Genomic DNA, 15,549 nt, shown 5'->3' with positions numbered 1-15,549 from the left:
AAGGCGCCCTGCTGGGGAAACTACATGATTGCTGGACACATGTTGTCAGAGGCGAGCAGAGAGTCCCCCACGCGTGGGGGGGTGCGGGCGCTGCTCTGCTTGACACATGTCGGAGCGCCTGCTAGTTGTACAGACAGTGCCGGTCGGAGTAGAATAACCAGCAGCAGGGCGCCCTAGGCGGTTGCTTAATCCGCCTAGTGGTAGCGCTGGCCCTGCTCATAGGACAGTCAAAGCAGAATGAAAACTCCACCTGAAAGCTTAAAACCAGACACTGATAGAAGTCACAAGACTGCTATATACTGCTGATGAGAAAGGGTATTTGGGAGACCAGATATAGTGAATGCAGGGTCCTGGGTTTAGTAACACTTTCATTTGTTCCCCTTGTATTATGAACATACACATAGAGAAGGAATGTAAAGCCATTTCTGTCTTTATTAGAAAAGTATGTATGTTTTCCTAGCGTGCAAACCATTTATAGGAAAATATTATTTTCTACTATTTTGTGAAAAAAATAGGTGTCAGTAATGTATATTTTTGTAAAGCAAAGAAAGAAATGCGTGTTTCATAAATGTCGCCTAGAATAGGCTGCTCTATAAGTACACATCACTGATGCATGGAGGTGTGCATTATAATCTCACCCATTCTGCTCTGCTGACGGTTTTCTATTAATAAAGATTAATTGCATTTGCAACAAACGCGTCTGGATTTTTCTCAGCTCCAACTACTTTTTGGCACAGAGAAGCTCTCAAAGGCCCTTATGTGTAATACAAGATATATCACTTCACTGTCTTACTAATTGTTCACATCTTTTCCTCTCTTTCCCTCTCTGGCATTCGCTATTCTAACACTTCTTGGACTATTTTAATTTACCTCTTTTAGTTCTATGTTATAGAATCTCCATTTAAAGAACTCTGGTCTAAATATATATATATATATATTTTAATCCAGATATCCAGATTGCTAAATGTAGTTAGTAATTTATTCTCAGTTTTTGAATGTGAGGCCTTGTATACACGACCGTTTTCCTCGGCAGAATCCATCAAGAAACTTGGTGGCAGAGCTTTTTTGCCGAGGAAAACGGTCGTGTGTATGTTTTTCATCGAGGAAACTGTCGAGGAACTCGACGAGAAAAAAAGAGAACAAATTCTCTTTTTCCTCGACGGGAGTCTCAATTTCCTCATCGTGTTCCTCGTCAGGCTGGTTTACGACGAGAAACACGTTCGTGTGTATGCTAAGAAACCGGCGCATGCTCAGAATAAAGTATGAGACGGGAGCGCACCTTCGGTAAAAGTAGCGTTTGTAATGGAGATAACACATTCGTCACGCTGTAACAGTCTGAAAAGTGCAAATCGTCTCTCACCAAACTTTTACTTAATACGCAGTAACATGAGATTAGCAAAAGTAGCCCCAAGGGTTATGCCAGTGGAATCGAACTTCCCCTGCAGTTGTACGTGTTGTACGTCACCGCGTTTGAGAACGAGGAGATTTGGTCTTGACCGTGTGTACGCAAAGCAAGCTTGTCAAGTTTCTCGACAAGCCTAACAAGGAACTCATCGAGGAAAACAATGTTTCATTTACGACGAGTTCCTCGGTCGTGTGTACGAGGCCTGAGAGGGCTGCTGATTTGCAAACTCGTGTTTCCCCTAAATCAGATTCCTTGAATAGTCAATGTTTTTTTGCATGTCCCTTTCTAAGTGTAATGCAAGTAATACACAATTCCTAATTTAACCACTTCAATACCGGGCACTTTCACCCCTTTCTTTCCAAGGCCAGCTTTCAGCGCTCTCACACTTTTAATGGTCATGCAACACTGTACCCAAATGAAATTTTTATCATTTTGTTCACACAAATAGAGCTTTCTTTTGATAGTACTTTTGGTGGTATTTATTCACAAATCAGTTTTAATTTTTTTGTAATAAGAGCAAAAAAAAGAACAGATTTAAAAATATATATATATATTTTCTAATTTCTGTTTGATAAGAAATCCAATAAAATCGAATTTTGTCATAAATTTAAGCCAAAATGTATTCTGCTACATGTCTTTGGTAAAAAAAAAACATTACGTGTATAATATTTGGTTTGCATGATCATGGACAGATGTATGCAGATGATCATGTACAGATGTGCGCAAATGATCATGTACACATGTGCGCAGATGATCATTGGGACATATGATTTTACTGGGACATATGTGAGGGACAGGTGTTTTTACTGTGTGGGACATGTGTGTGGGGACAGTGTTTTTGGAACACTATTTTGGGGATATTGTGTGGGGACATTGTATGGGGACACTGGTCCGGTGATCAGTATGTAAAAAGCTATAAAAAACAGCTCATACTCACTGATCACGGGCTGGCTGCAGAGATCCGCTCTCCTCTCTTCAATGACAACTTCTGTGTGAGGAGAGGAGAGCCAATCGCCTAGCAACCAGCTCTCTGTTTACATCACATGACAGCTGTGATTGGACACAGCCGTCATGTGGTCAGGAGGGCCAATCACAGAGCCCACCTGCCGATCAGAAATGCGCCGTGTCCAGGTGACACGAGTGCATCGGGATCGCGCTGCTGCGCCGGCGTGATCCCCCTCTTTCTGAGGAACGTTCCTGAACGTCCACTCAGAAGGAGAAAATGCCCACCCGGCTGTATATGTGCAGGAGCCAGATGGGAGGTGGTTAAAGGGTAACGCCACTTTCATGGGAAAAAATAGTAAATAAAAAAATAAATAATAATAATATAGTGTATACAATTGTGACACAAGTCATATTGTAATTGCATGTTAATCAAAATTACCTTTCCTCTTCAATCTGCAGCTCTGTAATTTTCTATAAAATGCAGTATGGCTACCTGGAGGGGTTCTGTACACAGAAATGTAATTTCCTGTTTTTTGCGATTGGCTTACTGATTTTCCCAGAGGTCTGCACCAAGGTTCAAGTCAGATATCAGTCATCACCTGCAACAAAAATTAAATTTTCGGTGATACAGACAAACAGCTATTTCTTCAGCATAATAAAAGTTCATAATTTGCAATAGTTTGTTAAAATACTTACAATGTACATACTGTAGATTACCCAGAGTGGAATGTTTTTTTTCTCAACAAAAGTGGAGTTACTTTTATTTATTTATTTTCCACATTTGTATGACTGTTGGAAACATGGGGAAGCCATACCAAGTCTGTTTTTTACAGAAAGCAGTATGTTATGTCATCAGTTTAGATGTATACAGTGCTTGGTGGAGTTTTAAAGTGGTATTAGGGCTCGTTCACAAAGGAACGTAGTGCGGAAAAAACAGCGTTTCATGCACCTTTCCTGCAAGGTGTTCAAAACGCACTGGGTGTGCGATCTGCTGCGGTGTGTCAATATAATCGTAACACAAAAAACATAGCAAGCTCGCCTTCCCCGGATCCCATGGTACCGCGTTCCGCAGTGCTTTTTTTAAAAGTACTGCATGCGCTACTTTTGGTGTGATCCAGTGTAATTCCAGCCTATTTAAATGAATGGGCTGAAAATCGCATCATACAGGAATTGCAGAGAAACACGGACCACATTCCTGTGTGATTCAGGTGTGACCTGGCCCTTACACCCAAAAGCAAATATTTGTTATGTCGCAGCTTACCAATTCTTAGATATAATGGCTGCATGTGTTTTATTCTTTAGGCTTTCTTTCTTCTATTTTCATCTGGTGATCCAGCCAGTATGTCTGTTGTTTTTCAAAAGGACAAGCACTCTTGCAGATGTATCAGTTAGGCCTCATGTACACTGCTGCTGGTAAACAGACTTTTAGGAGCAGTTGGGAATTTTATTCAACTGCTCCTGATCTCTCCTCAATGTGATCTTATCAGTACATGTACACAAGGTCGTTTACAGTCGTTTCTAGGCAATTGAGTTTAGAGGCTTTTTTTGGAAAGCAAAAAATTAGTTCAGACGCTGAGTTTAGAGACATTTCCAGCGCCAAACGCGGCTAAATGCAGTAACTCACATTTAGACGCAATTCGTTTATAGGCGTTTTTCATTTTTGGCTATTTTGAAAATATATATATATATTTTTTTAAACTACTTCTAAACGTAAACGCTGCATGTAAACGTGTCAAAATGGAAGTTTCAAACATTGGTTACTATCTGTCAAGTTAAATCATTCAGGAGAGGTTGTAAAAACGTCCCGTGTACATTAACCTCCCTGGCGGTATGATTTTGTCTGGAATTACGTACCAAAAGCGGTACAATTATTTTGCATGGAAATTTGGCATTTTATACTGTAGGTCTGTAATTTTTAGGAATAACTCACTTAAATCTGACCAAACAAGAGTCTTGTAGGCATCCCGGGTATGATTTTTTTTTAAAACAAAATTATAAATTATAATATAATAAATAATTATAAAAAATAATAATATAATTATAATAAAAATTATTCAATAATGTAATCAACTCAAAATCACAGAAATTTGCTCAGTTGCAGAATTGTCGCTGTCATTACTTTTTTTTTATGACGTATTTCCCCACAAATCGCTATCGCACAATTCTGCAAGTGATTATAATTTATTATCGCTGTTTTCTAGCTGATCTAAAACCATTTTTGACATAAAGGGACACTTTTGGACAATCAACAGTTTTCAGGCAGAAAGAACAGTTTTTTATTATATAAAAGTACATGTAGGGCACTGGGCAGACCACTAGGGACAAGGGGTGTGTGTATCTTTTACATACAGTACTGTAATCTATAAGATTACAGTATACTGTATGTATAGTGTTTGTTTACTTTTTTGAATTTGGCGCCGTTCTCCGCCCCCGTGCGTCGTAACGTTGCAGGGAACGGAGATCGGCGGCACACGGGGACACTGTGAATCGAGCGAGGACCCGCTCGCTCACACAACGGGGGATGCATCGCTGGATCCAGAGACAAGGTAAGTAACTTGCCTGTGGATCCAGCGAGAAGGTAAGCCGCTGCACACTCTGCACATCCAGCCCGAGCGTGACTCGGGGATACCGATCCTAACATAAAAAATCCACCCCGAGTCACGCTCGGGTTTACCGCCAGGGTGGTTAAGCCTTGTGTACACACGATCGGGTGATCCGACGAAACACATTTGTTGTCGGAAAGTTTGAGCGCATGCACAGCCAACATTTGTCCGTGCAAATTCCGACAACAATTGTCCGATGCAGCAAACAGATGGTCGGATTGTTCAATAAAACACGTCCGTCGTTGTCGAAAAGTCCGATCGTGTGTATGGGCCTTATCCCTTCATTTTTTGCAAGGTCCCTTTACCTGGATTTTTGTGCTCAAGCAATAGCGTCTTGTTAAAGCGCAACCGAGCAAAGTTGTCTTTTATAGGCCCCTCATTCTGGTAAACCTTCACTTTAACCACATTGTTTATTTAGACCAGAGTTCTTCTTTATTCTCAACAAGTGTCCATACAATTGTTGTATTCAGAAGCTTTAAATAACATGTTTTCTCCATTTGTCTGCAGAATGGTGGTTCAGGTGTGGCTATACTTCTACTGCATTTGTCTCTGGCGTTGCTTCAAGTTTATCTTGAGGAAGCTGACTGGCCGCTGCGAACTGCAGAGAATCTGCTACAAGAACAAGCCAGGTGCTGGGAGGACATTAAAGATAGGTATGTTGGGGGATAGCTATAACACTATTCATTAAAGTGGTTGTAAACCTTCATATTTTTTTTAACCACTTAAGGATCAGGCCTATTTTCCAAACTTGTTGTTTACTAGTTAAAATCATTTTTTTTTTGCTAGAAAATTACTTAGAACCCCCAAACATTATATATATTTTTCTCTTTTGTCCATGGACGGACACAGCTTCCTTATACTCTTGACTGTAGTCCTCTCCTAATAGACGGAACATAACCGTACAGTCAAGAGTTTAAGGAAGCTGTGTCCGTCCATGGACTTCAGAGAAAAAGATTTTACGGTGAGTACAAAAATCCTATTTATTTTTTTCAAAATTGTCGGCCTTTTTTTGTTTATAGCGCAAAAAATTGAGGTTATCAACTACCACCAAAAGAAAGCTCCATTTGTGGGGAAAAAAGGACATCCATTTTGTTTAGGTACAGTGTCGCACGACTGCGCAATTGTCAGTTAAAGCGACGCAGTGCAGTATCGCAAAAATCTGCCTAGTCATTAAGGGAGAAAATCTTCCGGTCCTTAAGTGGTTCAAGAAAAATAACAGCTTCACTCGAGAGTAATAAAGCTATATAACGGTGGGGGGGCTCAGGGATACAAAAACGACTGTGTAAGGCCCCGTACACACGACCGAACATGTCTGCTGAATCTGGTTCGCGGACCAGTTTCAGCAGACATGTTCGGTCGTGTGTACGGCCAACCGGACAGGTTTCCAGCGGACATTTGTCCAGCTGACCGTTTTCCGGCGGACAAATGTTTCTTAGCATGCTAAGAAACATGTCTGCTGGAAGCCTGTCCGTCGGACATGTTCGGTCGTCTGTACAGACTCACCGTACATGTCCGATCGGCCGCCATCCCTCGCATGCGTCGAAGTGATTCGACGCATGCGTGGAAGCATTGAACTTCCAGAGCCGCGCACGTCGCTGCGTCATCGTCGCGGCGACGGCGCGGTCACGTCACCGCGTATCGTGTACGCGCGGATTTCTGTCTGATGGTGTGTACAACCATCAGACAGAAATCTCCAGGCGGACATGTCCGCTGAAAATGGTCCGGTGGGCCATTTTCAGCGGACAGTCCGTCCGTCTGTACGAGGCCTTAAAGGAGAAGTCCAGCCTGAGCTTTTTAGGCTGGGCTTCTCCTCTGGGTCACAGGAGTGCAATTTGTTTTGCACTCCTGTGACCCGTTTTCAGCGGAGAGCCTCTTCCCGCCCCTCCACGGCTCAGTGCTCCAATGAGCGTGGAGAAGCAGAGAGGAAAGAGGCTGACTGATATTCAGCCTCTTTCCTCTCGGTGATCTGTGAGAACCGAGCCAGCGGCAATGTTCAGTGGCTCGGTTCTCAGTGCACAGACGCCGGGGGACAGATGAATCCAAAAAGAAACACCTACTTCTCCTTTAATAGTGGTGATAGCCTGCATCATGTGTGTCATTTTTTTTTTTGCTTATAGTTCAACGTTTACCTTTATATAGAAAGATTTCATTTATGTATTAGAGAGTGATACAATTTCCACATCTTGTTTTGCAGAAACATCGCTGAAATCCTCTAAAAGCAAGGTAAGTCTTTCTATAGCTATCATTATGGTCTAGTTGTAGTTATTGCTGTCTGGCAGAACATGCAGCCTGTGTGTATGTGTCATCTTCCATGTTCATCAAGAATGCAGCTATAGACTGAGACGAGTGGCTCCGTGTGATTCCTTCCAGTCATCAGCAGAGGATGAGACAGCCAGCAGAACGCATCCCAGCTTCTTTAACAATGGAACTCAGTCCTTCTATACACTGTTGTTAAAGTATTATTTCAGCACCTGATTACATTATACAGTGGAACCTCGGTTTAAGAGTAACTTGGTTTGAGAGCGTTTTGATTTGCAAGCAACTTTTTTTTTTTTTATTCTGACTCGGTTTGAGAGTGTTGACTCGCAAGACAAGCAGAATTCAAGCTAAATAGGCCTGCAGTACCTCATTTGGCCTGAGGTACGGGGGCGCAGTAGCCGAGCAAAGCCGAAAATAGGCCTGCGGTACCTCATTTAGCCTGAGGTACGGGGGCGCAGGAAACGAGCCAAAGTGTCCTTGGGCCTTTTCGGTAGTTTCTGGCGCCCCCCCACCTCTGGCCGCATTCGGTATTGCATCCCATTAAAGTCAATGCAGAAAGAATTATTTTTGTTTCCATTGACTTCAATGGGAAAACTCGCTTTGATATGCGAGAACTTTGGATTACGAGCATACTCCTGGAACGGATTATGCTCGTAATCCGAGGTTCAATTGTATGTTACTAATTTCTGTGACTACGTGCAAGGAGTAGGATTATTATATATGCTGAGAAATGTATCATGGGGCCATCTGATGTATCTACCTCTATCATGAGGATAGTCTTGTCTCTATTCTCAACAGAGATTTAATGTGAATTAAAGAAAATTACTTCTGCATTTACAAAATTAATTCCCCCATCTAAGCTTGCTGGCACTCCAACGTGTTGTTCACAATACCTATTTTATACAATAAAAACAAGTGCAGCACTATAACTACCTACCTATATATTATAAAAACAAAACACTTTTATTATATTGATTTAGTCATAATTACCTATATAGCGGTCTCCCCGACTTCCAAGGGCCTGATGGTGACGTCCAGAGCCAGGGAGAACTGATATTCCTCCTCAGGGTGCAGGTTACTAGGTATAATGGGTGTAATGCAAGGTGGAAAGATTGGGCGCCAGTCACTTTTTGTAAAAATAAACAAAGAGTTTTATTTCTCTTAACAGGAACATGGGAGAGAGGGTTAGGGCTCAGGACACAATGCAATAGCAATTAAAGGGGTTGCAAACCTTTGTATTTTTTCACCTTAATGCATCCTATGCATTACGGTGAAAAAACACCTTGCCGTCAGCGCCCCCCCCCCCACCGAGCCCCTGTTTTACTTATCTGAGCCCGAATTTCCAAGGGCGTGATCCCGCGTCGTTCTCCCCATGCCTGATCGGCTCTTCAGTGGATAGATTGATAGCACCACAGCCATTGGCTCCCGCTGCTGTCAATCAAATCCAATGGCGCGTCCACCGATGGGCGAAGCCGAGTCATACAATTGGCAGCTATGGACGCCGATTGTTTGGCACGGGAGCATGCCTGCAAGGTAACACCCTCAGGAGAGAGCTTCCCAGAGGGGGTTAGCTCTTGAAGGAAGGAGCCGCCGTGAGACCCCAGAAGAGGACATTCGGGGCCACTCTGTGCAAAACTAACTGCACAGTGGAGGTAAGTATGATATGTTTGTTATTTAAAAAAAAAAAATTCAAAGCTTTAGTGTCACTTTAAGGCAAACTCCGCAGACAAAAATATAACTATGCAGACAGCAATACAGAACAAGGGCCTTTAAGCTGAATGAATTTTGTAGCAACTGCTGTCTCCTATGGCAAAAACATTTTGCACAATATCCTACTGTAGATCTTCCAGTTTAACTCACAGTAACCCACTGTAGATCTTTCAGCTTAACTCACAGTATCCCACTGTAGATCCTTAAGCTCAGCTCACCGTCTTTCACTAGACTTCTTGGACTGTCAGTTACATGCTGGATTCCAGAGCTTCACCCACAGCTAACCGTTGTACTTTATCTTCAAGTTCTACTTACAGCTACCTGCCGTACTCCTTCAAGCTTTACTCACAGCTACCCACTGCATTCCTGGATGAGTCTCTATTGAAGCTTTCCCACTACTTCACTATCCCCGGCTAGTAAAGCGTCTGCTCTGGTACTCCTTTACAACTTCATCCCTTCCAAACTTGCCTCCGGTAACAGGAGTGGTCTTCCCTTTGTGGCAACTGCTTCTCCTTTACCTCCGACACGATAAAGCTCCCCTCAGGCTGAGCCTCTAACACATGCGGTTCTGCCCCAGGCTTCAGGCTTCACCTTGGCTGCTCCTCCTTTGCGGAACCCTGAAATGCTTGATAGTCCTTAAGTGGACCTAGCAGCCAGCATTCCTCCTAGATTGGCTTCAGGCCTAGCAACCAGGATCCTCTCAACACACACCCACCCAGGCCACAGCCTCGGGCGTGAAGAACCATGATCCCCTGACTCCTCCCAAATAAATAGCCTATCCCAGCATACACAGAGGTCAAAGAAACTCCTGATGATTGGCTGAGACAACGTAGTTACCCATTACCTGAATTTATGGTAATCCATCATTCTAATTACAAAAGCAACAGTGCCACCTATTGACAGAAGAAAGAGACTACCCCAAACTCAGACTTAGCACAGGAATCAGGGGGTCAACCTACCAATTAGCCAGGCTAGTTACCACCTAGGGCAACTAGATTTATTAGCAGCCCTGTTTAGGACCAGGGTGCTACAATTAATACATACTGTATATACACCAAAAAAAATAGTGCTTTAATAAAGTGCTTAGGAAGTTACTTCAGCCATAAAACTCTGTCTGCATCTTCTTATGTGCCCATCATCTGTATGCTGCAACTTAGTAATCACTTAAATCAGAACTATATTTGAAAAAAAAAAAATGAGAACAGACAGGCTCTTTATCGCAGAAGAGACATGCAAGGGGTTTGATTTACTAAAACTGGAGAGTGCAAAATATGGTGCAGCTGTGCATAGTAGCCAATCAGCTTCTAATTTCAGCTTGTTCAATTAAGCTTTGACAATAAGACCCGGTTCACACTGGGGCGACTCGTCAGGCGACGTAGCCACCTGACAAGTCGCGTCCCATTCTAGTGAATAGAACCGTTCTAAAAGGGGCGACGCAAGTCGCTCCGACTTAGAAAAAGGTTCTTGTACTACTTCGGGGGCGACTTGGGGCGACCTGCATTGGCTTCTATACAAAAGTCATTTTGCAAGTCGCCTTAGATGTCGTCTTCATGTCGCCTGGCCGAGTCGCCCCCGAAGTCGTGCCGCCCCTGTGTGAACCGGCTCTAAAACCTGGAAACTGATTGGTTTCTATCTAGAGCTGCACTAGATATTGTACTTTCCAGTTTTAGTAAATTAACACCATTGTCTCTTCTGCTTTAAAATACATATACCTGCCTGTTTGCAGTAATCTGTGGAATATACATTGAGCTGTGCATGTGCAGCTCAGTTTTCATTCCAGTACAATGCCTGTGTGACAGGATGACTGCAGTCCTATACATGCACGGAAGTGATGTCATCCCACGTCATCAAGATGGCTGAAGATGGGAAGAAGATGCTGGGACCATCTAGGAACCTCATGGGCTTCCGACTGTTGGAACAGAGGTAAGTAATTAAAAAATTTAGTGGGCCGGATTCAGATACATTGGTGTATCTTTCCGGGTGGCGTAACGTATCTCAGATACGGTACGCCGCCGTAAATTAGGGCGCAAGTTCCGTATTCAGAAAGAACTTGCGCCCTTAGTTACGGCGGCGTAACGTATGTGTGTCGGCGTAAGCCTGCCTAATACAAATGTGGATGATGTGGGCATGTTTTATTTAAATTCACTGTGACCCCACATATTTGACGTATTTTACGAACGGCGCATGCGCCGTTCGTGAAAAAATCCCAGTGCGCATGCTCGAAATTATGCCGCAATTCGTCATTGCTTTAGACGTGAACGTAACTTCCGTACAGCCCTATTCGCGAACGACTTACGCAAACAACGTAACATTTTCAAAACTCGACGCGGGAACGACGTCCATACTTAACATTGGCTACGCCTCATATAGCAGGGGTAACTTTACGCCGAAAAAAGCCTAACGTAAACGACGTAAAAAAATGCGCCGAGCGGACGTACGTTTCTGTATCGGCGTATCTACCTAATTAGCATATTCATAGCGTAAATATACGGAAGCGCCACCTAGCGGCCAGCATAAATATGCAGCCTAAGATACGACGGTGTAAGACACTTATGCCGGTCGGATCTTAGGGAAATCTATGCGTAACTGATTCTATGAATCAGTCGCATAGTTACGAACCTGCACACTCAGAGATACAACGGCGTATCCGGAGATACGCCATCGTATCTCCTTTCTGAATCCGGGCCTGTGACTTTAGTGACATATTACAACACAGAATTCCTGTGATCAACTCTCCATTTAGTTGGAGGGTTAAGCCCAAAGTCAAGGGACATAGCGCTTAGGGCAGAGGTTAAGTGATGTCATTGAAGCGGGAGGAGCCACAGTCCTCATCTGGAAATATGGCATCGGCATCCCAAGCAGTAAATGCATAGTATTGAGCGCAGAGTACTACATAGACTTTATGCTTTGTTATAATATAGAAGCTGTTGATTTTAGGGAAATCACTATGGTCTTTGCTTATACTCTCTTTGTTTGTGCTGCAGTATATTGGAAACCTGTACATACTGAGCAATATATCTCTATATCATTAACCTTTAGGGGCGTGTAAAGCACTATAGATGATAATCTGTCTACTGTGTGGGGAGTGTGATCGACACAGAAGGATGTCTATGACAGAAGAGCATACACAAATTGTGAAGGGGAAAGCACTGCTGGAACCTGCTGTGGACAATATTGAAATGTGTCCTCGGGGGCAGGGACTGATGTGAATGTATACAAAATATGTAAAGCGCTGTGAAATTGATGGCGCTGTATAAGTACCTGTAATAAATAAATAATAACTAAATGGGGGGTTGATCACAGGAATGCTCTGTTATTATGTGTCACTTAAGTAATTACTAAGTTGCAGCATACACATAAAAAGACATGGACAGCACTTTATGTTTAATATAAGAGTTATGTGGTTCTATTCAATGTACAAATTATTGGTTGTAATTGGGGGGAGGAGTAACTTTTGGTTCATTATATAGTTGTCAATTATGGTAGAAATCAGAGTTCCTATTCCACTGATTTTTACGCTATGTAGTGCCACTACGGCTGGATTCACACCTTTGCAGTTTTAGTGCTTTTTGCATTTTGCAGTTTTGCACTACAGAAGGTGTTCCATAGGAAACCATGTTAAATGGACTGTAGTGCAAATCTGCAAAATGCAAAACACACTAAAACTGCATAGGTGTCAATCCAGCCTACAGGAGGTAATTCTTGCAAGATAAAAGCTAGAGGCCATAATGGACAGGACTTTAGCCTATTACCAGTCATTCTGTTCTGCTGTAGGAGTAAAACCGGCCATAGATGGTTCAAATCTCAGCCCATTCAACAGTGACCACCCGAGAGTCCCACCATCTATGGGCAGGTTGATGGTACCCAAGTCGATCCATCGATCGACTTCGGTACAACCCAAATGTTGGATTTTTACATATGATTATTGCAAAGCGGCTATAGCCACTTTCAATAATCACTGTGTTCTGCCAGCAGAGACAGCTCCCCGTGCCTCCCCTGTTGGGAGAACACAATAGCTCCGTGGGAGGTATTCCCCCATCAACACTGACTGTGTTGATGGGGGAATCAAGTGATTTGCTGCAGGAGAAAAATCGCATCTATGGTTTCCTTACACTTCTCCACATATAATACATGAAGGGGATTGTAAAATTTTGTTGGTGAATAATTATGGGCATGCATACGTATAACAACGAAGTTCAGGGACATCCTTAAAGTGGATGTAAATCAGGTTTTTTTTTAAATTAAGGCTTGCACCTTGTTCAGTATAGGATTTCATGTAATCTGTGCCCAGTCTTGCCACAAAGAGTTAATCCAGCTCTGAGCAATCCTCTTATCTTTTCTCTAGTCAGTTTCTCCCCCTTGCTGTGAGTGACAGGTGATTTACATATCTCATGCAGGAGCCTGAGAGAGGCATTCTGTGTACTTCAGATCCCCTCCTCCTTTTTTCCCCAGCTTTCCCAGGATTGGCTGCCCCACACATCAGCATGATTAGGCATGCTGAAGTCATGTGGTGACTTTTCTGGGTTTTGACTGGATGTTAGTGATCATAGCAGAAGTTCACTGTAGGAAATACACAGGAGAAAATGCATGTTGACAAGGGGAGTCTACTGACATCACGACTCCCCCCCCTTCCCCCGAGCTCCGAATAACAGACCCACCCACAGAATCTGCAGTTTTTCTGGTCTCATAACAGACAAAGGGGAGACATTTGACAAGTAATACATTCAGGAGGCATATATATATCCTTATAGATAACCACTATGGCAGTAGTTTAGAAAGGATGAGAGTGGGTTTCATACCTCCCAACATTTTGAGATAGGAATGAGGGACACCTACTTGCAAACATATTTAGGCATAGGACACGCCCCCTGACACACACCCTTAACCACTTAAGCCCCGGACCTTTAGGCAGCTAAATGCCCAGGCCAGGTTTTGCGATTCGGCACTGCGTCGCTTTAACAGACAATTGCGCGGTCGTGCGACGTGGCTCCCAAACAAAATTGACGTCCTTTTTTTCCCACAAATAGAGCTTTCTTTTGGTGGTATTTGATCACCTCTGCGGTTTTTATTTTTTGCGCTATAAACAAAAATAGAGCGACAATTTTGAAAAAAATGCAATATTTTTTACTTTTTGCTATAATAAATATCCCCCAAAAACATATATAAAAAAAAATGTTTTCCTCAGTTTAGGCCGATACGTATTCTTCTACCTATTTTTGGTAAAAAAAATCGCAATAAGCTTTTATCGATTGGTTTGCGCAAAATTTATAGCGTTTACAAAATAGGGGATAGTTTTATTGCATTTTTATTATTTATTTTTTTTTACTACTAATGGCGGCGATCAGCGATTTTTTTCGTGACTGCGACATTATGGCGGACACTTCGGACAATTTTGACACATTTTTGGGACCATTGTCATTTTCACAGCAAAAAATGCATTTAAATTGCATTGTTTATTGTGAAAATGACAGTTTCAGTTTGGGAGTTAACCACAGGGGGCGCTGTAGGAGTTAGGGTTCACCTAGTGTGTGTTTACAACTGTAGGGGGGTGTGGCTGTAGGTCTGACATCATCGATTGTGTCTCCCTATAAAAGGGATCACACGATCGATGCAGCCGCCACAGTGAAGCACGGGGAAGCCGTGGCGGCTAGAAACAAATAGCCGCACCCTCAACCCGGATTGCTCCCACGGAAGAACCGACCGCCGCATGTACCGGGGGGGGGGGGTCCCGATCGGACCCCCGACCCGCGGAAAGGCAGGTACATGAAGGAAGATGGTTGCATATAGCTGTATACAGGACAGGACAGATGATATGATCTTTCCTATATCTGGCACCCACCTTCACTGATCATACCTGTATGCACTCAGCTGCCCCCCTCGTCTGTATATATGTCAGCCCTCCCCCTGTACACAAACAGCCTTCTCCCTTCACTTGTACTCACAGCCCCCACTTGTAAGGTCACAATGGTCTTCCTTCTCCCAAGTCCTGTTTCCACATGTCCCTTTGAAAATACATTACAGGCAGCAAAGCAAACACAAGGGCGCACATACAGGAAGCGGCCAGAGGTGGCAGTAAAGAGCTCTATAACTCAGTGACACTGATCATGCAACAGCTGTGGAGCCGACTCGCACAAACACAGAGAGAGTCAGCACAGCTACAGATAAGAGCATGGCAGACCCTTGCCGATTCCATGGGGGGTCACTCGCCCCCCCTTACCCCTATGAGCGGACGCCCATGTCTCTGTTTCTATCTATGCGTCTGATTCATAGAATCAGTTACGCATAGATATCCCTAAGAACCGACAGGTGTAATTGTTTTACACTGTCGGATCTTAGGATGCAGTACCGCGGCCGCCGCTGGGGGGAGTTCGCGTCGTAAACCAGCGTCGGGTATGCAAATTAGGAGTTACGGCAATCCACGACGGTTTTTCGCGTTCGCTACGTCGCCGCTAGTCTAGTTTCCCGTCGCAAAGTTAGTCGTTTTTTTTGGTGCCCTAACTTTAGTCAGCAAACGTCTTGCTGTCTAAAGTATGGCCGTCGTTCCCGCGTCGAAATTTAATAATAAACGTCGTTTGCGTAAGCCGTCCGGGAATACGGAATTACGCTACGCGCGTCGCCGTTCGAAAA

At 43.4% G+C, this 15,549-nt stretch overlaps 1 protein-coding gene across 3 annotated transcripts in view; it reads left to right on the top strand.

The window, feature by feature from the left end:
• ELMOD1 (ELMO domain containing 1) overlaps window positions 1–15,549 on the top strand; it is a 228,966-nt gene that overhangs the window by 145,463 nt on the left and 67,954 nt on the right. For all 3 annotated transcript variants that reach the window (XM_040340256.1, XM_040340257.1, XM_040340255.1), the window contains 2 exons: window positions 5,461–5,606; window positions 7,148–7,176. In XM_040340256.1, coding sequence (XP_040196190.1) covers window positions 5,462–5,606; window positions 7,148–7,176 — 174 coding nt within the window. In that variant the 5' untranslated portion in view covers window position 5,461. The remainder of the gene's footprint in view (window positions 1–5,460; window positions 5,607–7,147; window positions 7,177–15,549) is intronic.

Source organism: Rana temporaria, chromosome 2, assembly GCF_905171775.1.
Source record: "Rana temporaria chromosome 2, aRanTem1.1, whole genome shotgun sequence".
In the NCBI taxonomy this organism is placed as follows: Eukaryota; Metazoa; Chordata; class Amphibia; order Anura; family Ranidae; genus Rana; species Rana temporaria.
This window is presented reverse-complemented; position numbering and strand designations above follow the sequence as displayed.